The 26,375-nt window shown below is 40.3% G+C and overlaps 1 protein-coding gene across 15 annotated transcripts in view; it reads right to left on the bottom strand.

The window, feature by feature from the left end:
• Nucleotides 1–26,375, bottom strand: part of PLCB4 (phospholipase C beta 4) — a 393,998-nt gene that overhangs the window by 95,250 nt on the left and 272,373 nt on the right. For 14 of the 15 annotated variants that reach the window (XM_032295442.1, XM_032295436.1, XM_032295438.1 and 11 more), the window contains 5 exons: nt 11,276–11,355; nt 8,737–8,790; nt 3,267–3,348; nt 2,143–2,243; nt 1,437–1,494 (listed from right to left, as the gene is read on the bottom strand). In XM_032295442.1, coding sequence (XP_032151333.1) covers nt 1,437–1,494; nt 2,143–2,243; nt 3,267–3,348; nt 8,737–8,790; nt 11,276–11,355 — 375 coding nt within the window. Of the gene's footprint in view, nt 1–1,436; nt 1,495–2,142; nt 2,244–3,266; nt 3,349–8,736; nt 8,791–11,275; nt 11,356–26,375 lie in introns of those variants that run through there. The other variant, XM_032295445.1, reaches the window with a different exon arrangement.

Below are 26,375 nucleotides of genomic sequence, written 5' to 3' on the forward strand. Positions count from 1 at the left end.
CACTAAACTATCTTCCCTCTTCACCTCAGCAAACCTAAGATGATCAATGAACCAAAGTGCATGAAGAAGCTGAGGGACATAAAACAAAACAAAGCAAGAAACCGAAAAACAAAAGGCAGAAGAGGGGGAAGGGGTTAAAGAAACAAAACAAGGCAGTTTAACTTCTGAGCAGCTGTGGTAGAAGAATGTGGATAATATCTGGGTAAAGATTATGAACATTGTATTTATATGACTAAAAACCAGTGGGGTGGAAAAACTTGAAATGTTTTAAAGTAAAATAAATATTGTATTGTACCAGAAGGATTATTTTAGAGGCATCTGTCTGATATGTGGGGTAGTACTTTCTCTTCCTTGCATCAGTGCATTTACACTTTAGTTAACATAGTTTCTAAAGTGCAACCTTTATAAATGTGAAGCCACTGAACCTTCACAAAAAAAGAAAAGAAGATGTAATTTGTCTCTACAAAGTGGCAAATTACAGTCTGCCTTTTTATCTTAAGAGAATACCTTGTATCTGGCACAATACCGTCTTTTCTAGTCTTTTCTTTTTATGTGGTAGAATGATTAACTTAAATTATTTTGAAACAAAAGCATATTATCCATTTTTCATTTAAACTCTTATTAATGTGTTAGAAAAAAAAAGTGAATTTTCTATCTTGGATTAACAAGAGTCCTGACGGGTTTCACCGAAGGGAAAACGTTTTTGTATGTATAAAGAAAAAAGCAGTTCATTTTAGTTGTAGGAAAAGTTGCAAACTTTTCTTGTTCTAAAATATTTTTCTATTGTGCTTAAGCAAATTTTATCAACCAGTTTTGGTTGTTAAGTGAATCACATTCTAAAATTAGCTCTGAGCTTGTTATAAAAAGTACAAATTTAACCTGCAATCCTATTAGCCTAATACTCAAGATATTTTCACCCAGGAACTCAAGTGTTTTGCTTGTTGTCAAAATATTCCATTTAAGCCAACATATTTTTCTTACATGCAATCCATTAAAAGATAAAAATAAAGCTTTCCAATCCATGCAAAGGTATGAGATAAAGGTAGCAACGGAGAATCCAACTACAGTGTAGTAAACCCAATCCATTCTCTATTTAATTAGATCAACAGAAAAAAAAGTATCTTAAATATCATCTTGCAAAAACAGACACATTTACTTAAATTAATATATTGTATAATTCACACATACACACAGAACCAGAACTACATATAACAGCCAGAAACCAACAAAAAGCGGTGTGCAAAGCCAACGTGAAGGAAGCACATGAGCACACAGGGAGGCAGCTGATTTTTGCACCTGGTAGAGCCATAATGGAAAGATCAGCAGGTCAGAAGCAAAGCGAATAAGGGCATATGATGCAGGCATGCAATGAGGACACCAGAGGAGACAAGCCACTGCACACAGACTTTATGGAGTTAATGTATGAAAAAGCTTACTTCATTTAGAAAGCTCACTAATTGGTCTACCGTTAAATAATCAGTTTTGTCTCCATTGCTGAAAAGAAATTTATTAGAAAAAGTAAGTTTTTGTATATGATGCTACAGTAGGTACGATTTACATGTTGACATTAGTTGATGATAATTCTAAACTTATTTTCTAACCCTGAAGTAGTGGTGAATTCTTAAAATGGCCAGAGACTGTTCGTAAGGAGAGAAAAATAAAAAAACCAACAACAACAACAAAAGAAAGAAAAGCTCCCACCAGGTCATAGAAACTGTCTGCAATTCTTTTTCTATTTTTCTTTTAACCATTTTCAAAAGATGTTATTTCAAAAACAACATGTAAGTCATCCATCTGAAATAATTGGAATGAATGAACTTCTCAAAAACATATTAACATTCCAAATTGAATCTAGTTAGTTCACATAATGGGTTAATACCTAAAGGAGCAGGTTAAAATTGTAGGTAGTTAGTAAAGCCAATGCAAAAACAGTTCCAGGTGCTGCAATAAATGTATGTAAAAGTTTCTCAAAAACTAAGAGTGAACTTTTACACTGATAAACTATGGGGTGAAAAATGTAACCCTGACTAGATATTCCTAGATACTACCAACATACTATATTAAAATAGGACAAAAATGTTTTAAAAATCGAAAAGGACACTGATAATATTTATATGACACTTTCTCATTAGAGGAACTTACATTTTTTTGAAAAGATCTTCTATATCTGTCCGAGGACATATCTTTTGTGTCAGTTCATAGAACTTTTCATAAGTAAATGCCGTGGGCTCAATTTCATCATTCTGTAAGGAATAAGAGCATGTCATGAATCACAGAACTGTTTTTTCCCTTGGAGGGTGAAACTTCACAGGGTCATGAAGCACAGTGAAGACCACTTGGACCCAGGGTCCTCATCTCTGATTCCTGCTGACAGAAGCCAGGAGGCCAACTTCCAGGCACTGCCAGGCCATCTCACTAAAAAATAGTGCGTGTACATCAGTGTTTTTAGTTATCATGCTGCCAGATTTTGTGTGTGCAAACACGTGGCTACAGCTGGGCTTGCTCTGGGAAACACCCCAAAGAACGAGTATAAACATTTCCTCCAACTCACCTTGAGGGAGAAAAGTGCCTGCCTGAGGGATGCTGAATAAATCAAGCCCAAGGTTTAATTATGATTATGTTGTGAATTTTCACCTAACCATGTGAAGAGGCTTAGGGTAACCTTGCAGGATTTTACTTTTCAAACTGAAATTTATATTTCAAATAGGACTTACCAAAGCAGTAATCTTTCTTGAAGCTTCAATCTTTCTTACTAAAGCTTCAATCTTTCTCAAAGTCAATACATTAATTTCACTTATTTTATATTTGAAGGGCCATGAATACATATGGTGTGGAAAGAGATGCTTCACAAAATATTGCACAGCCACCTTGTAGAACTGAATATACTAGTTAATTATTCATGCTAACGTTATGCCTCATTGAGGCAGTGTTGGTGAGTTTCTCTAAAATAAAAGCTGTGTAACAGGGTGGCCTGGGCTTCATTTCCTTTTCTAAGAAAGGTGACAAAAATCATTTGAAGCAAACTATCTACATTTTTAGAAATTTAGGTTAAAATGCCCAGGAAACACAAGGAAGGAAGAGAGGGAGGGAGAGAGGAATGGAGAGGGAGGAAGAAGAAAGAAATGAAAATGAGCTGTACTACATGTCACTGAATCTAATGCCAAATCTAATTGAGATCAGTTTAATATAAATAATCTAGCTCATTACATATGAGAATATAAACAAACAAAATGGTTTTAGAAACATATTATTAAGTTAATGAATACCTTTCCACTGGGAAGACCTAACTCCTTGAGTGCTTGAAAGATCACTTTTTCTGTTTTTCCCGATGCAAAGGTTCTAGTAATACTAGGGCAGAAAAGAAAGAAAGACACATTCGAGTTATTGTTCATTATGTTTTCTCTGATGCAAAGGTCCAGGTCCTACTACGGAGAGTGAGACTGGGGAAAATGGAAAAGGAGAATAAAATTACTTCCCGTTTCTAACTGTTTTTCATTTCCCAAACTAGTTCCTCCAGTGTCCCTCTGGTTCCGGAAGTGGTTATGCTAGTGATGCAACTTGAATCTAAGACCAGGGGTCTCCTTGCGCTTGTGAGAACAAGGGGCACTGAAGGGATGAGGATTTTATTTTTTAAAATTTATTATTATCATTATATTATTTTTTGACACAGAGTCTCACTCTGTCGCCCAGGCTGGAGTACAGTGGTGCTACCTCAGCTCACTGCAACCTCCACCTCCCAGGTTCAACCAATTCTCCTGTCTCAGCCTCCTGAGTAGCCAGGACTACAGGTGCACGCTGTCACACCTGGCTAATTTTGTACTTTTAGTACAGATGGGGTTTCTTCATATCAGTCAGGCTGGTCTTGAACTCCTGACCTCAGGTGATCCACTCGCCTTGGCCTCCTGAAATGCTGGGGTTACAGGTGTGAGCCACTGTGCCTGGCCTAGGACACACATTTTTGGACAAAAACTGATAAATTCTGATGCTACCAAATTGTCTTCTTATGAAAAAGGAGTGTGGCAAATGAGGCAATAGCTCTAGAACAAAACCTCATGTAGACAACATTTCAGCCTGGTGAAAAGAAGGCAGCCCCTTACAACTCACCCCATGTCTGTGGTTGTCCTTATCCTGGTTCACACACTTAACCACAGTTGACACAGGCGTGACCAGACATATTTTGTTCTTGTTTTCAAGCTAAGCACCCTTGAGCTCCTCTGAAATGTCAGCTGCCTGAAGGATTAGGGACTTTATTATGAAAATGATGGGTTGGGTGAGGGGAAAGGGGAGCAATTACCTAATGTTGCAACAAATATTGGCAGTATCCCAAGACACAGTATTTTTGAACAGCCTTTTAAATAAAACAGTGAACATCAAAACTAGTAGAATAGATAACACCTTAATGAACATACTTCATGGTGATGATAAAATAGGAGAGAGAGATTCTCCATTGTAAATGCGTTGGTGCCACTCAGAATGAAAGCTATCGAGGAGAGGACGTGGTACCCTAGAACTCCAAACTTGGCTCTGAGCCATACCTTAGCCACCAAGTTGCCTTCACTGACTCCCTGACTGGAAGCCCATGTAACGTGTTACCATAATAATTTTAACTCAACATTCAGAAGTCCAGCTTGACTTGAGGATAGAGTTTTACTGCTATCCTTGAAGGCTGGCTTTGGAATGCCTCCCCTGTGAGCCTGGGAGGATGTTTAACAGCATCTCATGCCCAGCATTTTTATATGTTCCGCCATCCATGCTAAGTAGAAGGCAAGCTCTGAATGTGAGTGCTGACAGCCAGTTCATCTTGGTGAGTGGGAGAAAGCACCACTTCAGTGGCAGAGTAGGACTTCCAAAAATAGACTGGGGAGAAGTAGCTTTAGGTAAATGAATTATGTGTTCATTCAGGGCTTGCTTTATTGTTTCATGCCAGGTCCAAGAATACTTCAAGAAGTACGTTTTTAGTTCTTGAGACAGTTGTATTCAAGTATAAGGAGGCCTGTGAATTCTCTAACAAGTCTACAGACATGGCAGAGAATATGTGTGTGACATCAATAAATGGTTAAGTTTCCTAGTATAGAGGGTGCTATGTTTATATTTTTCATCTCTAGAGTTCATGTAATTTTTAGATATTGAATTTGGGGTAAGACGCAAATTTTCTAGCCTTTTTAATTTAGGGGAAAGCAGCTGTTCAGGGTGACTTTTATTTCATAAAAAGTATGTGTTAACCTAGCTAGTGAGACTCTGGCAGGATCTGGCACCCACTATCAGGAGAAGAATCTCTGCAGAGCAATCTCAGGGGTATCCCAGCTAACTGACACCTCTGGTAGGTTTGGACATGCCTGGCATAACAACATGAAAACTGATCAACATGGGCATGAACGGAGCAGGCATGTTTTCTTAGCCTTTCTGGTGAAACAGAATCTGGGTACTAACAGGAAGGGAAGAGAGTATAAGAACTGAATCTTCTGACTAGGGTTTGGTCAGGTGCCAAAAAGTAGAAAGTAGAAGAATGTCTCAAGGGGAAGGGAGATGGAGCAGGGCAAGAGGGGGGATAATATTGTGGCTGTGTTTCATGGGAACACAGAGTATTTACAAAGGGACTGTGATTTCCTCAAATCTCTATGTAGCCCCATGTCCACATAAGCTTAATGCTTCACAGCTTCCTGGTACTCAATGAGTTTTTGTTGAATCAAAATAAGCCACCACCCATTCCCCCAAAAGAAATGCTACAAAAGCAAACACCTGTGAGTTGTGACCAGTCCTATTAGAGTCCTGGTTAAATTCTACTCCAGTGGACTCTGCAGGTGGCTAAAACAGCGACCATCCTAGAAACCAAGGGAATCCCACTCTTTGCTAGCCAGCACAGGGTCTGTAATCCACACAGTGATTTTGACACCACATTCTGAAAGTCAGACAGAACTCTTGAAGTGAAGGAAGGGACTACTGCCCCAGCAGAATCATACCCTCCTCGTGGGCTATTGGGCCTTCAGGATGTGAATGGGTTGATTATGCAGGAGTGCTTCCATGACTACACTGCAGTTCTCAGCCTTAACACAACTGTTTTGTTTGGGATCTCCTCCAGCTCCTGCCCACAGCTACTGTCTGGCTACTCATTTCCCAACTTTCTAGTCATTGGTGTCCACTCCAGGTTACGAGGGAAGAGGAAAGGCGGCGAAAGAGAAGTGTTATTTCCAAAACTTTAGTCTGAGTGGGAGGATAAACTGAGTGTGAATTTGTGAGTTTGAGAGAAAGGGTGACTGCATGGGTTATGTACACAGCAAGACAAGAGAGGAGGGAGACAAAAGGTAAGACTTTTTTCATGTGTCATTCCTGTAATTTTCTGGATATTAAATTTTGGTTTAATGCTAAAAGCTATGTAATCATTGGGAAGCCAGTTCTCTTTTAATATTACCGACAGTACGCTAAACAGTTTCCATTTTAAAAACATCAGAATGATAGGGAAAAAATAAGATTTTAAAAGTGTTTATTCTTCATATCCATTAAAACATTCACAATTTCCACCTAACTCTTGGCAGCTCATTCACCAATAGAGCTATCTGAATTTTTGGCGTGCAATCAATTCTCCATTAACTGTAACTGCCTTGAAATCACAGCTGTCTTGTGTCAAACACCTGTTAATACTGGCAAGCACCAAAGAGTCCATGTCAAAGAGAGCTAAAGAAGATGCCAAAATATCTAAGCTATTTCTATGAAAAGGTGGTAATAATCTTGTATGTGAACATGTTAGATAAACATCACTGGAATCAGAAGTGACTTTAAAGCTTATATGACAATGGCTTGATTTGTAGGAGACATACAATGAAACCAGAGCTGCTGGTTAAAAGTGCTTTGATCACAATCTATGTATCTCTACTTTGCCCATTTCCTGAACCTTATCTTGGAAGAAAAAGCAGGATAGTAAGGCATGTAAAAACACAACCAGCCTACATTTCTATTCTTCACACTGCTTTGTGCTGTGTGATTTTAAATAAAAATGCAACAGCTGTCCGGTACTGGGATACATTAAAATAATTGTTCTGCTATTGCTCAACTGAGCAAAGAATTTTAACTAAAATAAGGATAAGCATAAAGTATCTGCCAACAGCCATCGGTCAAGACTGCTAACAGGGCTTTTTTTGAACTTCTAAAGTAGACAAAAAAATTGACTTGGCTACTAAGTTATTAAATAAAAGCAGAGAATCCTACAGATAGATCTGGAAAGACCACAACAAATGCATGAGGTCTGTGACACAGTAAGCCCTCAATAAAGGGTTAAATTTTAAAAAAATATATCGCCCAAGGTTTTCTTCATGACTTTTATGCTTTACATTTTCCTGATATTTCAGTGGTCGCATGGATACTTTAGGTCATCACGATTGTTTAATACATGGAATTGAGAAAAATGACTTCTGGGACAATTCTGTTAAATGTGAAAAAGTAATGTCAAGGGAGCATGGAGATAGTCTCACAGGGATGCAGAATGAAAGCTGAAGAGCAGAATGAAGCTGCTGGGCAGGGAAGGAGGCAAAGGAGAGTCAGAAATGGCCAGGAGCCACCAGCACATGCCACTCACTGCTCAATGCATCCACGCAGATGCTGTGCCCTCAGTGACCTTGTCATCTCTGAAAGACAGAGCAATTCTAAGACAGGATTCCACCCAGCAGTTCTGGGTTTTGTTTGTTATTATTTGTTGATTTGCTTCTTTGCTAAAGGGGTGTCCAGAGAAGAAGTCAACGTGAACCTGAATCTGGAGAATCCTGGAAGAGAGAGTTGGTATCTGGGGAACCCGTGTTTGATTCTGGTTGTGGGCTTAGGTTCATGAATCCAGATACACACATGTCTTCATGTGAACAGCAGATGCTCTGGGGCCCAGCCCAGCTTTTGGAATTTCCATGAATACTTAACACAAACACCAACGAAAAAGGTACTGGAGAGTTTGGTAAAGAATTCCCATCACTACTGTGGCAAAAGTTTCCGACTGTACCCAGAGAACATGTGTAAACCCTAACCCCTGGAAGGAAGTGAGAAGCAGAAAAGATGGACGCATGGGGAATCCTCAGAGGGTGAAATCTGTCCACCTAAGTATTAAAGAACACGTGGAGGATGTATCTGGTTCATGTTTTCTTTACTCTTGATTCCACCCAAGCCTTTTTATTCTTTGTCATTGTTACCTGGGTTAGGGCAAAGGCAGAAAGGACAGCTCCACAGAGTGAGTGGTGTCAGTTACAGTACACACAGAGAGTAGAGAGTAGGCAGCACGAAGCCAGAGGAGGAACCCCATCTGCCCTGAGCACCAGAGGAACAGCAAAGCCCAGAATGAAAATCCTCTGTTCGGAGGCATCACACTTCTCAAGACATGATCCACACCCTTCCACAGTAGGTGCACAATATAGTTTTCTTTAACTTTAGCTAACAGTTGGTCAGGGCAAATAAGCAAAATAAACGTAAATCCTAAAAACCAAGTTATTTGCAGATTTTAAAAAATAGTGCTACATTTTCAGATGTTCTTTAAATTGTCAAAGTACCTCTTTTGCTAACTATTTTGACAAAAAAATGCAGCTTTACTTCCATAAAAGATTTTTACAAACTGAATATAGCATTTGCCAAAGAAATTAAAACTCAGATTCCAGAAATCTTTAAAGCATTGTACACACAAATACTTGTGAAGGGTTCTCTCTTTGGATTGAGATCACAAAGGTTGACACAGGGCATGGACAGCAGATAGGAATGGCTACTTACCTCCTAACCGGAATTTTACCATTTGTGTTGGTCATAAATGCCAATTTCATCCAGCTGCAAAACAATAGCAATAACACTGCCTTAATGTTTCTGAGGGGTAACAGCTTCAATACTGTTAAGAACTTTAAAAGAAAGTTCATTCAAATAAGAACATTTGTTCTGGAAAATCAGACGATTATGTACTACGAGATGAATTTAGGGTTGTTAGATTTAGCACATAAATATATAGAACTCTCCGTTAAACTGGAATTTCAGAAAAAAAATGGGGAAATTTTTTCTGCTATAAGTATGTTCCAAATATTGCATAGGATATACTTATACTAAAATATTATTTGTTATTTATCTAAAATTCATATTTAACTAAGTGTCCTCTATTTTATCTGGCAACCCTATCTAAATGAGATGACTGGGTACTTGCATTGAGCAAAACATATTGTTGGTACTTATTTGTGATTGGTCTGCTCTTGATTATTCCTCTTTAATAACACATTAAGGTGGTAGGAAATACAACTGCACAGTGATACTGGCCAGCCTGGTCTTGAAGACTCATGAGGACTCATCACTCCCAGGTCCTAGTGCTGCCAAGTACTGATCACCTGGGTGCCTCCTTAATTTCCAATGGTAAGGCTAGTTCATCAACTCAAATTGATGGTGTTTCCCCAGGCTTTCAGGAGATTCAGAACATCTATCTATATTTTGGAGCTAGGACTTCTCTTAGCTAATGACTCCCATTCTCACTGTTTCCAATCAATCATATGCTAACAATCTGCAAAACATGATTTGGTAAAGCTTCTGTTTTAAGTCAAGTTTCATAGAAGCACCACTAACTACTTTAATAAGGGGATGTTTTAGGGATGAAGGGAGTGAGAAGAAGAAGACTGGGCAGAAAAAAGAGTTAAGCAAAGTTATGGTCTCAGATGGAACTTTATTTAGCTTGATCTCACGTGATTTGTGCCAGAGTTGGCAACAAGAGGGATGGCCTTCTGTATGTTGTTGCAGCTCATCATTGGCTGTGGACTTCCCCCAGGAGGAGGGTCAAGTATAATCTTCCAGCCATGGACACTCCCCTGCAGCAGAGGGCAATGCTCTGAAGAAGTGGACAGGTCTGAGCCCTTAGAGAGCCTATTCTCATCGCAGATGATGACTGGGTGAACACCAGCTCCATAAAGGGATCTGGGCAGGATGTTGTTAGATTTGTGTCACTCAGGTATAAGCAAGCCTTCTAAAAGTTTTTGACCCTTTAGGACTATCAGTGCCTGAAGTCATAACATCAGAATATCCACTGGGTTTCTCTTAAAAAAAAAAAAATGTCACAGCAACTGCATAGGAAAAGAAGTAGCTGTACAACAAATAGGAATAGACAAGACTAAATAATTTTCCTCCACTAAGAAGATGAAAGAAAATTGGAGGAATACCATAAAAATTAAGATAAGTAGTACTGAATGAAGAAAACTTTCCAATTTCATCTGCATGGTAATTTCGAGTCACAGATGAGGACAGTGAGGCACAAGCCTAGGAATTTGCCATGGTGAAGGTGGAATTTACAGCCCAGAGACCATATTTGTAAGCACCTGCCAAAGTGACCAGAAGATAAGACATGACAGTACCTTTAGGACAAACCTCTTGGCCCATTGCCAAGTGAGTACAATAATCACACTCTTGGTGCTAGGGCATAATTTTGAGAGATGCAGGCTTATCCCTGCAATTTCTCCACATGGTACTCCTTGGCACCTCACAACTGCCTGCCAATGGCCCTGTGAAGGCAGATGGCCCTCACCTTCATGGATCACTGCTTTTCAAACTGGCTGACATTTGACTTTGGCTAGGATTCCTTTGTGGGTAATTTTCATATCACCTTGAAAGGTTAACTTAGGTAGGGTTTAAATCTACCACTGCAGTGCCCCTCTGGATTTCAGATACAGTAAGCTGGAGTAATTCCTCCTTTCATGGAAAAAATAAATGTGGAAATCACCACTGGATCCTTGATCTAATCTTTAAATGAATGAATCCTACAGAAAAAAAATTCAGAGGCTATCTTTGGATCCCTGATTGTGTGCTCAACAGGGAGCACTATACTCGGGGCTGAGGCTTCTTTTTTCACCCTAGCAACAGGTGCATTGGCAAGTGCTTCTGTTGGCCACACTCTTCATTTCTCAGTTTTATGCAGCAGAGGATCGAGTTACCCCAGCACTGGGCGATGGCCCCCAGCATGCAGTACCATCTATCAGAAAACTCCATCTGGGGACACAAAAGCCACTGCCCACAACTCAGAGGATACAGGGTGAGTGAGGTTCCAGTGTCCTTTGGCCATCAACTATTCTTTTCAGATAGGTTTTGGCCTGTGGGTTTACCATGCATGCCCTTCTAGGTGGCATGAAGAGTACAGGTGTGTGTTGGTCAACTCCAAGGTCAGGAGCATGGAGGGACAGGCAAGCAGGAATCTGCCTGAGGAGGAAGGATCCACCTAGCCTTCACCTCCTAGTCTGACCATTTGTTGGGTAACTGCCAAGAAAAAAGAGTAAATGAAAACAACACTCACTGTTTTTTGAGGCACGTCATTGGACTGACATTGTTGGCCCTGAAGTTGTGTATGATTGATCTCAGGCCTTCTACCCATTGCTGAAAGAGAAAGAAAAAAGATTCTTGGTGAGCAAATCTGCTGGAGTCAAATAGAGTGGTTTTTATTAGATAGATTGTATCCATTTTGTATAATAAAAACACAGACTCTTCTTTTGTCCCTTTTCTGTTGCACAGCAGTCTATATTTTGCATGTTCATATTTTATTCCTTAATAAACAGCTTTCATTCTTTCCATGAAGACAAATGTGCCATCTATCGTGCCATTAAACACTGGGCTGCCACAAAGGAATGCTACCCACTGGTTGACTTGTGAAGCCTTCCGTCTGCAGCTTGTTTAAATATAAGCTCTTTTTCAGTTGCTGGTAATCTTAGTTATTTCCAACCAGCATTATACAACACACAATGACATATTTTGCTATTTTCATTTTAGAGGATGAATGCATAGGGGTTTATCAATTTTATTGTGTGATCCTTTGTTACATATCTTACCTATGTGTTCCAGCAAAGCCTTAAAAAGTAAAACATTCTTTGATTGCCAGGGTGATCAGAGCAAACAGCGATGTGCTCACATAATTTCTGTATAAGGACTTGGACCTCACTTGTAGTTCATACCATCACTCCATGGATTTACAAGGACAGTGAAGGGAGACTGTGCATGGCAGTAGAGGAATTTGGGTCTCTAAAAGGGCATTTACTAGAAAAGCTTAGCCCATGAATTAAGGCCAGCTCTACCCTTGAATCCAAAAACTGATGCCAATGAATGCCATAAAAGAATCATACCCTTGGCAAAACGCTTCACAACAAATTGATATTGTGGGTTAAACAGAACTGTGGCCCACACATAAGCCAATTCCTTACTTTCTTAGGTCTACAGCCTGACTGCTTAGATTTATAGCTTAGTGCTGAGGAAGGAAAAATACTTTGGAATAGATGGTAATATAGACATAAACTCTGCCTGCACTGTCTAGTATGGTAGCCGTTAGCCACATATGGCTATTTAAATTTAATAAAGTTCAGTGCCTCATATTCACTAGTCGCATTTTACATGCTTAAACGCCAACAAGGGGTGGATTGCTCAGAAAGTGCAGATAAAGAACATTTCCATCATCACAGATGGGACTGTTGGATAACACTGCCTAGTAGAACCATGTTTTTAAAAAGTCAAGGAATTTAATCTCTGTAAGGGCAAAGGTGATGACTGCATTCTAACAGTATAGTTTTCTTTTGCTTTGTTTTTTGGCTGTTTTACCTTTCTTTTAATTTTAATTGTGGTAAAATGGACGTAACATAAAATTCACCTTCATTTTTTTTTTTGAGATGGAGTCTCACTCTGTCGCCCAGGCTGGAGTGTAGTGGCATAATCTTGGCTCACGGCAACCTCTGCCTCATGGGTTCAAGCAGTCCTCCTGTCTCAGCCTCCTGAGTAGCTGGGAATTACAGGCACGTACCACCATGCCAGGCTAATTTGTGTATTTTTAGTAGAGACAGGGTTGGCCAGGATGGTCTCGAACTCCTGACCTCGTGATCCACCCACCTTGGCCTCCCAAAGTGCTGGGATTACAGGCATGAGCCACCATGACCGGCATCTTCACTATTTTTAAATGAAAAGTTCAGTGGCATTACGTACATTCACATTGTTGTGCAACCAATATAGCCAGCCATCTCCAGAACTCTTTTCATCTTGCAAAACTGAAACTCCATATCCATTAAATAATAACTCCCCATTATCCGCCCTTCTCCCTGCCCTTGATAAACCAGTCTCCTTTCTGTCTCTATGATTCTGACTACTCTAGGTACCTCATATAAGTGGAAACATGCCGAATTTGTCATTTTGTGACTGGCTTTCTTCACTGAGCATAATGTCCTCAAGGTTCATCCATGCTCTACTGTGTGTCAGAATTTCTTGCCTTTTAAAGGTTGAATAAGACGTTTATCCATTCATCTCTGATGGACTCCTTGTCTATTGTGAATTGTGTGTCTACTGCGAACATTGGTATATAAATAACTCAAGTTAGTGCTTTCAGTTCTTATTTATGGATAAATAACCAGATGTGGAACTTCTGGATCATGTAGTAATTCTATTTTTAATATTTAAAGGAAATACCATACTGTTTACTACAATGGCTATCCCATTTTTGTACACTAACAAAGGACTGCAAATGCAACAAGGGAACCCTTTTGCTCAAGGGTGCTAATTTGTCTACATCTTCAACAGCACTTGATAGTTTCTGGGTTTTTTTTTTTTTTTTTTTTTTTATAGTAGCCATTCTAATGAGTGTGAATCTAATAATTTTTTACTGATCCTGGTCATACCTAACAGTTTTCTGAGGGAAGGCTTAGGGCTTACAAGAGATAAATTTTCTTTTGTGACTAGCAAAGGCAGAGCTGTAAATAACATCGAAAGCCTCAGTGAAGTCAGGATTCTGAAGGAGGAGGAAGAAATGAAATAGCAGAATTAAAGAAATGCCTCAATTATTTTTCATCAGCAGACCCCACTTCCTCTGTCACGCTAAATATGGACTATAACTCCCTGGAGACTATCAAATATCCTGTTATTGACCTAACAAACCACAGGCCCACACACAGCTTCCCAAGAATAGACAGAAAAAGCACAAATAATTGGGTTGGCATTAACTGGGGAGCATTTTCTCAACCTGCAGGCTTATTACATGTTCCAAAACACAAAACAAAGTCCACAGTTTACTAGGACAAAAAAAGTGGACGATTTCTGAGACTGTTCACTAGGCTGTTTCTGATCATTCTAATTTAGTTGTTTCTCAAAATAAATTACAGAGATGGTGCGCTTTGAAGAGGCTTAAACAACTTTCATCCATCTTTTGAACATATAACGCTGTGAGGAATCTTGTTTATTGTGATGGAAAGGTCAGTGAGAGTGGCCTTTAAGGCCATCACTCCAGTGACAGGGCCCATACTTTAGTTAGTAGGAAATGCCACCAGCATCCTCAGAAACCCTAAAGGGCACTGGGAGGGAAGGTTGCTGCTTCTTTCTTCTTGCAATGATGAAAGTGAGGTCAATGGCCTTGTCTAAGGTCACAGAGCAGCTGGTGCAGGGCAGACGGGCAACAAGAGCTCTGGATTACATTCTTCATGTCAGGAATTTTAATTTTCACCCAATGGCTTGCCCATACTTCTTTATTCATGGCATGGTAAAGGCCCCTTCTATTGTCGTTCAGGTAAAGTACACGTAACATAACAAGGGCAAAGGAAAATGTTAATGCTTCGTCTCGTGGTTGTTTTTAACATATAATAGATGAAATGCCAGCAGGTGTCAGCAGAGCCCTGGAGTTTTGTTGGAAAGTTACACCGGGAGTGAACTAGATGCCTATCAACTTGTTTAGCTGTTTCCAGATTAACAGAAGCAATACACCATGAATTGGGTATTTTTTTGAATTGCCGAAAATAAGTTTGAGTGGTAATCATCTACACAGTGACCAGGAGGCACATTTTCCAGTCCTTGGAACACAGTCATTGGCTGGATGGTGACGTGTTCTGGAGATGACTGCTGCCACACTGGGCGCTTTCCTTTTGGCCCAGCCACCCCAAGCCGAAGCCTGCGCCTGGGTGCCACCCCAAGCCGAAGCCTGAGCCTGGGTGCTGAGGGACCAGACCACAGGAGGGAGTCGGCTCCGACGTTCAGATCAGCGTGGTTTCTCTGCTTCCCTAGCAGCTTGTTAACTGTTACTCTTCTCCCATTTTTTTTTAACCTTTTCTAACCATTTCTAAGTTAACGTCAAGCATATTTCAGCCCTTCTAAGAAGAAGGGGAAAAAGAAAGACTCTTCAAGGGATTTGAGGGCTTGTACTGAGTTGTTTGTGGGGCAAGGAAAGAAAGAGAAGCTGCCTCTAATTCTCTCCTGGAACTTTTGACCTCTCTCTCTGGGATTCCTTATTTTTACCACCCAGGCCCTGTCCAGCATCCAGGCAAATGTCCAGACCTTGCCCTTACCCATCTATTACCTTTGCTCCCAGAACATTAGGACTGACATAGCCTAAAATAATAATCCTTTTCCCATGAAAATACAAATGTAGAGTGATACAGATACAACAAACCCAGACCAAAAATACTATAAACTTACACTGAGCATATATCTTACGTTTTTCTTTTAAAAATACTGGCTAGGGGTTTTCCCCCATGTTATGAAAACAATATTTAAATGTGCTTCATAGGAAAATGTAAACCAAAGAAATATACAGCAAAAAGCAAATCTCATGACTTTTATATTAAAAGTTGGCCACCAATAACATTTCGCTATTGATATTTCTTTCTTTTTTTTTTTTTTTGAGATGGAGTCTCCTTCTTGTCGCCCAGGCTAGAATGCAGTGGTATGATCTCAGCTTACTGCAATCTCTGCCTCTCGAGTTCAAGCGATTCTCCTGCCTCAGCCTCCTGAGTAGCTGGGATTACAGGCACCTCCCACCACGCTTGGCTAATTTTTTGTATTTTTAGTAGAGATGGGGTTTTGCCATGTCAGGCAGGCTGGTCTCGAACTTCTAACTTCAGGTGATCCGCCTGCCTCATACTCCCAAAGTGTGCTGGCACTACGGCCATGAGCTACTGTGCCTGGCCTACGTGGCTAATTTTTTTCTGTGCTTTTAGTAGAGATGGAGTTTCGCCATGTTGGCCAGGCTGGTCTCAAACTCCTGACCTCCGGTGATCCACCTGCCTCAGCTTCCCAAAGTGCTGGGATTACAGGCGTGAGCCACTGTACCCGGCCTGCTATTAGCATTTATAACCTTTTTCTAGGCACAGGTTGGTCTGTTATCCTAAAAAAACTAGTCCTGTTACTCATCAGGCAGCACAACTTCAGGCACAGTTCTTGTTCCTTCATCTCAATCTTATCTCTAGGTTTTGAGCCTGAAGAATTATATTTAGTCTTTAAAAAAGCATATTGTCAAAGGAAAAATGAACAGAGACCCTGTGGCAGTCTCCAAGTTTGTGACGTAATTTTCTCCAAAAGAACTCAATAGCATCTTCTTTTGTCTTTTGATATTTGGCTCACTGCTTTCACAGAAGAGGCTACTAGTGAAGTCATCTTAACTAAGTTGTTCAAAAGTTAACTACAGGCTTGCTATTAAAACATAGTCCAGGGACCAGCAGCATCAGGATCACCCAGGAACTTGTTAAAATGCAAATTATCAAGCCCCAGGCTGAATCTGTCTTTTGGATGGGAAATAGGAATCTTTTAGCCTTCCATGTGCTTCTTTTGCACACACGTTTAAGCAGCACTGTTCTAAACCCTTACTACTCAAATAGCTCCTAGGCCAACAGCATCAACACCATCTAGGAGTCTGTTAGGAATGCAGAGTCCCAGGTCTCATCCCAGAACCATGGAATCAGAATCTGCATTTTAGCATGATCCCCAAGTGACCGGTGCACACATTAGAATTTGAAAAGCATAGGTCTAAAAGAGAAGCCCTCCCCAACAACTTAAAGGTCTCCTTCCACTGCCCATATGAGATGTGGGTGTGGTTTCTGTCTTTCTTTGACATGCAACAAAATATCAAATACAGGTAGCTTATAAACAACAGAAATTTATTTCTCACAGTTCTGGGGGCTGGAGAATCCAAGATCAAGGCACCATCAGATTTGGTAGTGGCTTTCTAGTTCATAGATGGTGGCTTCTAGCTGTGTCCTCATGCAGTGGAAAGGGAAAGGGGGCTATCTGGTACCTCTTAAAAATAAGGACACTAATTCCATTCCTGAGGCCTTCACACTCATAATCTAATCACCTCCCAAAGTGCCCATACCCTAATGCCATCATCACCTTAGAGGGTAGGATTTCAGCTTAAGAATTTTGGTGGGGCACAAACACTCAGGCCACAGCAGTTTCCTACAGGAGTCACTGTTTCCAAGAGTGACTACACATGGGATATCCCATCTCACAGTGATGGCCACCATTCCAGACCCACTCTTGTCCCACCCAACCTGGGCTGAACAAATGTGTTCCCTAGAATGGAAACTCTGACCTGTACCTTTTTAGGGGATTGAAGTTCACACTTTGTGTATGTGGAAGCAAGAGGATGCAGGATGCTATGGGCAGCAACTCTCATCTTCCCTATGTCTCAGCTATGAGAATAATCAACGACAGGGAACATCTGAAATATTCAAAACATGAGAACTTCTTGGTATCTGCAACTCACAAATCTAGATCGAAGGAGTTTTTGTTTTTTCTTTTACTTTTTTTAATTTTTGTTTTGAAACAGGGTTTTGTTCTGTGGCCCAGGCTGGAGTGCAGTGGCCAGAATCATGGCTCACTGCTGCCTCTACCTCCCTGGGCCCAGATGATCCTCTTACCTCAGCCTCCCAGAAGCTGAGACTACAAGTATGTGCCATCACACCCAGCCAATTTTTGTATTGTTTGTAGAGATGGGGTCTTGCCATGTTGCCCAGGCTGGTCTCAAACTCCTGGGCTCAAGCTATCCACCTGCTTTGGCCTCCAAAAGTGCTGGGATTATAGATATGAGCCACTGCACCTGGACTGTTTTTGTTTAAGGGAATGAGGATAAGAAAAGTCAGCATTTTTCAAGTAGCTACTTTCAAGGTGCCTAATTGCTCTAACAATTAGTTTTAATCTGCTTAAATAATGTCAGAAATGTATATAATTTGAAATATAGCTTTTGACTCCTTTGTACTGACAGTTCTGTTAAGACCTAAAGGGCATTCGAGGGAAATAAGACCCATTTCCATGCACTTGGAGCAAAGCATGAAGCTTTTCAAGTAAAGATTTCCATAGGATCTAGTCTTGTCTAAGACAGGATTCCTTATAAGGTGCTTAGATATAAAATTACAACATTTCACAAATCTCCAGATGAATGCTATTCAGTGCAGCAACTACACCTTCATCTTAAGCTAGAAATTTAGTTTCATGAAGGCATTTGAGCTTTAGCTTGCCACAAAATACAGCCAGTGCCTCAGATTCTAAAACAGAGACTGTAAATAAATCACCACCAACATGTTTTCTCTTATGAGTCTATAAAAGCATGGTAAATGTAATCATTTCATTTGGATTAGGAGAAAGTTTAGTTGGCATTAAATTGTCAGTATTTAAATTTGAGGGCAGGCTAAAGGGAAGAGTCCTGCTGGTCCACTGTTAAAAGAATTATGCAGATAGCACTTAGAGACTAGACTGGAAGTTCCCAGCCGCTGTGGTACATCAGAATCACCTAGGGGACTTATAAGACATTTCAGAAGCCTGGGTCTCACCCTAGAGATTCTAACTAATAATTTGAATGTGCTTGGACTATAGATCTGCTTTTTAAACACTGTAGATAATTCTAACATGAACGTATAGTTGAGGACCATTGTACTAGATGATGTGAACTAAATTTGGTTTGGGCAGGTGTTTCTCAAATTTTAATGTGTATTTGGATCACTTGAGGACGTTTGGAAACCATAGAGTTAGACTCAGTAAGCCTGGCATCTGCACTGAGATTCTGCATTTCTAACAAGCTTCCAAGAGATACCAGGTAGACATTTGGGCTTGCCAGATTCCTGTGCCCTGGGCTCACAAGGATACCAGGGCTTATACATTTCTAGACAAACTGCATATCTTGAATACCACGAAGAGCTCCACCAAAGAAAAGGAAGTTCCAGTCTGCATTATGCCAGAGATTCTCAAGTGTGGTTCCCTTGATCAGCAGCTTGAGCATTGTGTAGAAGCTTTCCAAAAGTGCCCGTTCTCAGGCCCTGTCCCAAATCTACAGAATCAGGCAACTTGGGGGTGGGGCCTACTAACCTGCATTTTAACAAGCCTTCAGGTGTCTATAATGCAGCACCCACTCCAGTAGGTGAGTATCAGAGCACCTGGTGCTAATGAGAGAGAAAATTAAGAGATTGTGTAGGTGGCCACTGGAGAGTAGGGTTGTCTTGTTTTATTTTGAATTCATTTTACTGAGGTATAATTTATATATAAGGATTGACCTTTAGGCTTTGATTCAAATTTTTCAAATGCCAACTAATCACCCTTAAGGTAAGTACTTAAAATTTTAAATTCTCATTCCCAGTTCTGGATGAAAATTCACACACACCCCACTGCATGTGTTGAAGTATTTTAAAGAAAGTTACAGGCAACATAAAAGCAATGCAGACAGCCATAGGGAGGTTGAGTAAGAGGATATTTCACAGCCACAGGAAATTCAGGAGCTGGTGATTTTTAGCATCTCATCAGGCAGCAGGGAGCTGGCCCAGAGGAAGATTGTTGGAAGTTACAGGTCCTCCTGCTGGAGATAGTTCTGGTCTGGAAGACCTGGGCTTCTTGGGAGAACTCTTACTAGATGATTCCGTACAGAAACCAGACAGAGGTTTACTTCCTAGAACTGGAGTCCATGATCAGAACATGAATTGGGCCACCAAATGTCCAGTACAGACCTAAGGACCAAGGCCAGAGCCGACAGAGCAGCAGGAGTAGCCAGAGGCTAAAGGCCAGTGTTCTCGAAGCCTGGGTCCTTTTCCCCCGGCATTTGGCCCAGGTCTGAGGCCTGGGAATTGTAAAACCCCAGTGGCAGAGATGGAGAGTGGAGAAACTGATGGTACAGGCAGGACTTGACAACTGAAATCAACATTTTATCTTTCAAAAGTATTCATCTAGGACACTAAATCCAGCCTAAAACTAAAAAAGAACAAAACCACTAATGTTTGTTTGTATAACACAGACCAAGTTCTAAATCATGTTAAGTAAAAAGTAAATAATTTATCTTTTTCATGTCAGCTGATTTCTCCTGGCTCCACCAAGGACAGACAAGTGCAAGTACTAAATGTTAGTCTCACAAGATATCAATGTCAGTGTTGGAAACGCCCACATGCCCATGGGGCAAGAAAGATCAGTGTATGATAAGACAGGAAAGACCTTCCTGCATAATAAAGGAGCCAAGCTGCCATCCTACACAAGTCCAGTTGATAAACCCTGGATGGAACGCTGCATCAATGAGACTGTGATAATGACTGACAGCAACATACTTCTTAAACTGGTGGCTAAAATACAAGAGGAGTTTTGTCCTTCTAAAAGTAAAAAGACAACCCAACATTAATTTCAAAAGCCCTTGGGAGGTCAATAGTAATCCTCATAAAGTTCTCAAATTCCAAAGGAGAAGAACTGAAAGCGGTGGGGGGAGCAACTGAGGCCTCTTTTTCTTGACACAGTCTGAAGCTACAGAGTACAGCTGATGAAAGTGAAAGAAGAAATGTATTAAGTACTATGTGCTTCTTAAATCACCCTCAGAGCATGGTGAATGAATATTTAGGCAAGAAATGAGCTGCAATCTATGACTATGGGTGGCTGTGTTTCAAAGATAGAACTGAATGGGTAAGGATAATATTTATACATCCCTAGACAAAATTAATTAGTCACTCCCAGAGAGTCAAAACAGTCTATCAGCCTGGCTGGTTATCTTGACAACGCTGGGCCAGTAGGTTAAAAAGGGCCTCTAAATAGTCACCAGAAAAAAGAGGACACCTGTGCAGTTCTTGGTCCTCACTCAGAAGCTGCAGGCCAAACTTCCATACCGAATGGCTTTCTTTGTTAGCGTTCCTAAGAGACAATTTTTGCATTGCCTAAGCCTGTTTCTATATATTAATAGATACCGTGCAGCAATGTCCTACTGGATCTATAGAATCTTGTCACAGAGAACTGCATTTATTTCCAAATATTTACTACAATTAATATGCTGTACATGCAAAAGATCAGGAGGGAAAAATATATACAGAGTATACTTACATTAATGCCTGTGTTCACTTGTGCTTCTGATTTTAGATAAACAACATACAATGTTCTTTAGTGCCTCAAAAACCGCAGAGAAACTACATTCCTGTACCCCCAGAAATCTTTCAAAAAGAAAATGAGATATTTGGTTTATTTCATGTAACATTACTTGGCATCCACAAAGAAGGCTCTAAAAGAATAGAGGGATTTTTAAATGTTGAGAAAATTAGAAGCACCCTCTCATGCCAATCAGCGACCTCCAGTTTTCGACAGCATACTTTTGGTCTCAACTCTGTCAAATTTGTAAAATTCTGTTGGTTTGGGATGAGTAAACAGCTGGTGAATTGAAAGATGTTCATAAAGTTGTTTATTTGATGGCCTGTATTTATAACCCCCAACATCACATTCTTCCTGACATGTACCTGTCGACAATGTTGGCAAATTAAGTCATGCCAAAGTAAACAGTATTTCAACTTGATGACAATCCTACCTGCTTAGTCTGAGATCGATATAATCAATCAAGAAGCCTTTGTCTAACTCTCATCTAGGCAGCATTGACCAATTTAGTTCAGGCAAATCAAATCCTATAAACTAAATAGGACTTTCAATATAAGAGCTATGAAAAAATCTAAATCGGGGGGCTTGAGTTGCATTATCTGATTCTTTATCCTTTAAGGTAAAGTCTCCCTACACACAGCAGAAAAAGGCGGGGAGTGAAGACAAGTGCAAGTGGAAAAATAGGGAATATAAATAGAATATTTACGGTAAATAGGAATAAATGAATGCTAGATTACATCATTGTTTTGATACTTCCGGAAAAATATTGAGCTGAATAATACCTCTATGACAAAATTTACTGACTTTTCTTCAGTGCCACACTGGTTCTGAAAGATTTTAATGGTCTCCCATCAAAACAAACAGTTTAGGAAACAGCTGAATAGCTTTCCTCCTTGCTGAGATCCACATAAGAATAATACTTCTTCTGAAAGTACTACCATAAAGAAACCTAAAGGCTTTCTCATGCTTAGCTGACCAAGGAACCCCTCTTTATATGTGGGCTTTTTTGAGGAATCATTTCTTCAGGCCACTAATTCGGTAAGTACTATTGTATGACTGTATCTCCCACAGATAATGATGTTAAAACATTTGCCTAAAAAGTATGTTAACATCACACAATGTTACAGCTGAAAGGGGCTGTTCCCACCCCAGTTTTTATACAGATGAGAAAAATAGGCCAACTGGCTGGGCACAGTGGCTCACGCCTGTAATCCCAGCACATTGGGAGGCTGAGGTGGGCAGATCACTTGAGGCCAAAAGTTTGAGACCTTCCTGGTCAACATGGTGAAACTAGTCTCTACTAAAACTTAAAAATTAGCCGGGTGTGGTGGCGTGCACCTGCAATCCCAGCTACTTAGGAGGCTGAGGCATGAGAGCTTGAACCGGGAAGCAGAGGTTGCAGTGAGCTGAGAACATACCACTGTACTTCAGCCTGGGGGACAGAGTGAGACTCTCTCAGAAAAAAAAGAAAAAGAAGCCAACTGTGTGCTGCAGCACAGGGTGGTGGTAGAATTCAGGATCTAGAGCGCTAGAGTAGAGCCACTGCCTGAGTTCAAAACACCGCTTACTGACCGTATGGCCTTGGACAAGTCAAGTTACTCAGCCTCTCTGGGCCTATCTCTTTATTTGTAAAATAAGGATAATCATAATGCCTATCCCACAGAGTTGCTGTGAGAGTTAAATGAGATAATACATACCAAGCACTCTGAACAGTGTCTGGCCCACAATATATTTTCCCACTGCTGCTGCTACTATTATTAGTATTATTATTAGGGGTGAGCAAGTCTTTTCCATTAAAAGCCACATAACAAATATTTCAGGCTTTGGGGCCACATATGGTTCTCTGTTGTTTAGTTTTCCTTTCTTTTTTTTTGGTTGTTGTTTTTAAACAACCCTTCAAAAATGTAAAAGCCATTCTTAGTTCACAGGACCAGGCTAAGGGCAGTGTTCAGACCATGGCCTGCACCTGCCATCCCCTGATTATGATATTAAATTACTTGGTCCAGATCATAGAGCTTGGAGGAAACAAAGTCTCATCTAATATAAGGGATTCCACCCACCTCTCCAAACAATCAATTCTGAATTATGCCACACAGATGAGAAAACATACAAATACATGTAGGCCCATGTTAGCATACATTATGTTCCCAATGGCAGTTTTTGCTAGCCCTGGAAACTGGAGCTACATGGAAAATGAAAAAGCAATTTAAAGTCAGTGACATTTTTCTCTCCCAGGGGCCAAAAGGTGAAATATACACTTCACGTTATGCTTCTGGTGCAATTAGAGTAATTCATTTTGCATTCCCTTGGTGGAGTCATTTGATAATACTTGCAACTAGGACAAAATGAGCTCCTCTGGGCGGGGCCTAGAGTCTCTTCTTATGAAACCTGTCAAGTTCATGAAATGCAGTGGTGAGAAAGGCTCCAGCAATGAAAACTCTGTGCCCCATGAAGAGCACAGCATTCCAAACACAAGTGTCAAGAGGGCTGGAAGGTTTCTAAAACAGCAAGAACTTAGCGCCCATGAAAATCTACCTCACGGATCATGGGGATTTACAGTTACCAAAGAAAAGGTTTTAATTTAACCAGGAAAACGCATATAATAAAAATGTTAAATAATGAAATGCAGTATATTAAACAGCATGAGTCCAACTGCTTATAAAAAGGAAATTGTGTATGGATTAAAATGACTCATTAGAGTAGTTGCCAGCACTGTGGGGAGAGGGGACCGCTTATTGGGCATGGAGTTTCCTTCGGGGGTGATGAAAATGTTTTGAAAGTACGTAAAAGTGGTGCTTGCTCAATATTGTGAATGTATTAAATGGCACAGAATTGTTCACTTTAAAATGGTTAATTTTATGTTATGCAAATTTCACTTGAATTAAGAAAAGACACAGAAGGGAGAATGCACTCTAGGGGATTTTTAGTTTCTTTCTTTTTTCTTTTTTACTATCCTGTACTTTCTATGTAGAATGCAGTGCAACTACATCCTCTACCACGAGCAACATTCCATTAGCATTCAGGAAATACCAGTCAACAGTATAAAAACACACCGTCCATGCAAATGTTTAAATGACCTTGTCAACATGGTCAGTGTAGTTTTCAGACAACCTGGGAGCTAAGCGAAGCCTTGAGGCTTCTTTTTCATCCTTCAAGGCAACCACTTCACTGATGCGGGTGACAAAATTCCCTGAAAACAGCAGCAAACCTCCTCTAGCTTCAGCTGCATATTCCTGAAGAAGCATTTTGACAGGGAGTATTTAAGTCAGTCCAGAACTAAGAAAAATGACAGCTAAAAATCCACATTTAATTCCTTATGAAAGGAGGAGGTTTCAAAGAAAAAACAAAAACAAATACAGACCTTTTCAGGATGTCAGAGGCTTAGAGATGTATACCACAGAGACAGAGAAGACAGGGCTGGCCCCGTGGACAAGCCCCTGAGTTTCCTAAGTAGTGTATGATCTCCATCCTATTGCATCATGCATAGCAGGTCATGCAACTAACAGATTCCTCAGAGAACAAATTTTAAATAAATTCATTGTTCCTTTTTCCCCCTGACCCTAAGTAACCAGGCCCTCAATTTCTGATTAGCTGTATCATCATACTCACAGTTAATTAGACTTAGAATCTGGTCTCTATTTTAGCTTCTCTATCCAAGAACAAATACCTCTGGACTCCACATTAAATGTTTCTCAGGTTTTTCCTTCTTGTACAGCTGACTGAAGCCAAGAAAACTGGTTTTCTTGCATTCTATCCGAGGATCCCTCAACCTTTAATGTGCACAGGAAGTACCTGGAATGACTTCTATTCCCTCACCTCTCCAACCATAGAGCCTCCTATCCTAGTAGCTGACTCCTGGTGTCATGGGGATATGGTCCAGGTTAAGCTTATCTAGGGAGTTCCATGTGTATACAAGTGTCCTGTCAAAGTAGCCAACCTGGATCATCCTTGGCTCCTGAGACACTTTATTTTGCAAAGAGGGTCCTTCCTTAAGTCTTATAAGAGAAAATGACTTCAAAGGACACATGGTACAATTCCTTCTTTTACAAATAAAGGTTAAAAAGACTAATATAATTGAAATAATTTACCCAAGTTTCTGTTTCATCAAAAAATAATTATTGGATGAATAACTGAATGAAGAAATCAAGGAAAAAACCAGGTCTCTTTCATTTAAAACGCCGTTAAGGTGAACACATTAAGTCAATATTAGCATTCACTTTAGTGCAACTGTGTTAATGCTACATGCTGCCTGATGTCTAGCTAGAGTTCTAAATGATCCACAGACATGTTTGTTATTTTGCACAATGTTTAAAAAAATGAGTTATCAACTTTTAATATCAAGAGATTTCACGTAAAAAATCCACACATTCAGTATTAAACGGACACGAAAACAACAATCTAGAAACCTCAGGCCCATGTTTTTGTAGTTGGAAAACTACTTGGAAGTGGATGTCTCCCCCCGCAACAGCATATGTGCACTCCAACTTGCTAAAGGCCACACTCCCCCATATTTGTCTTTGCCTGACACTTTTTCAGCTATTCTCATCATCTCCCCGGCTCCCGCAGGCATCCGAGTTCACAAAATCTGGTCTAAAGGAACTATTGCACAAATAACTTATTTGGTAATGTACAAATAAATAATTCAGAGTTCAGAGAGAGCCATAATGGATGAGACACTGAGGTAGCAGCTACTAGGATAGATGGTCTTGCAGGAGCAAATGGAGCAGAGAGGGCAAGGAAGAAGTAGCCATACAGGGAAAAGATGGTCATGGGAGGCCCCAGAAGACTGATTTCACCAGCTCCACAGATTCTCTGATGACCACAGCCCATGTAAGGCAGAGATTGATGGTCCATAAATTCACCCCAGCAATAGAAATGACAATAAAACCCATTATTTTTGTTTGGCAAAAAGAAAACTCTTAGGTGGGATGAAGCATTTAAATTTAAGAATATGCACTCAGTTATTTGCTCTGATTCACAGCTCTGCACTGTGGAAAGCTTCTTAATGCCCCCCTCTCATTGATTTGTTTTCAATGAACTCAGAAGAGCTTAAAGAGAAACAATTAACAAGAAAATGTCAACTTTCAGTCCTGGAAACATGAAAAAAAAAACACACACAAAAATACACACTCAATCCCACACTTGAGCCTCAAAACTGTCGAGGCAATGCGGTGAAGAAACTTTTGTTAGTATACTAGGGTTTGGGTGATCAACAGGCAGTTCAGATTTATAAGTTAGCTGCTTTAATATTCACCAGGCAACAGCTCAGTTGAACATGGGCAGCA

Source organism: Sapajus apella, unplaced genomic scaffold (genome assembly GCF_009761245.1).
Source record: "Sapajus apella isolate SASKATOON/1434 unplaced genomic scaffold, GSC_monkey_1.0 scaffold33, whole genome shotgun sequence".
Classification (NCBI taxonomy): Eukaryota; Metazoa; Chordata; class Mammalia; order Primates; family Cebidae; genus Sapajus; species Sapajus apella.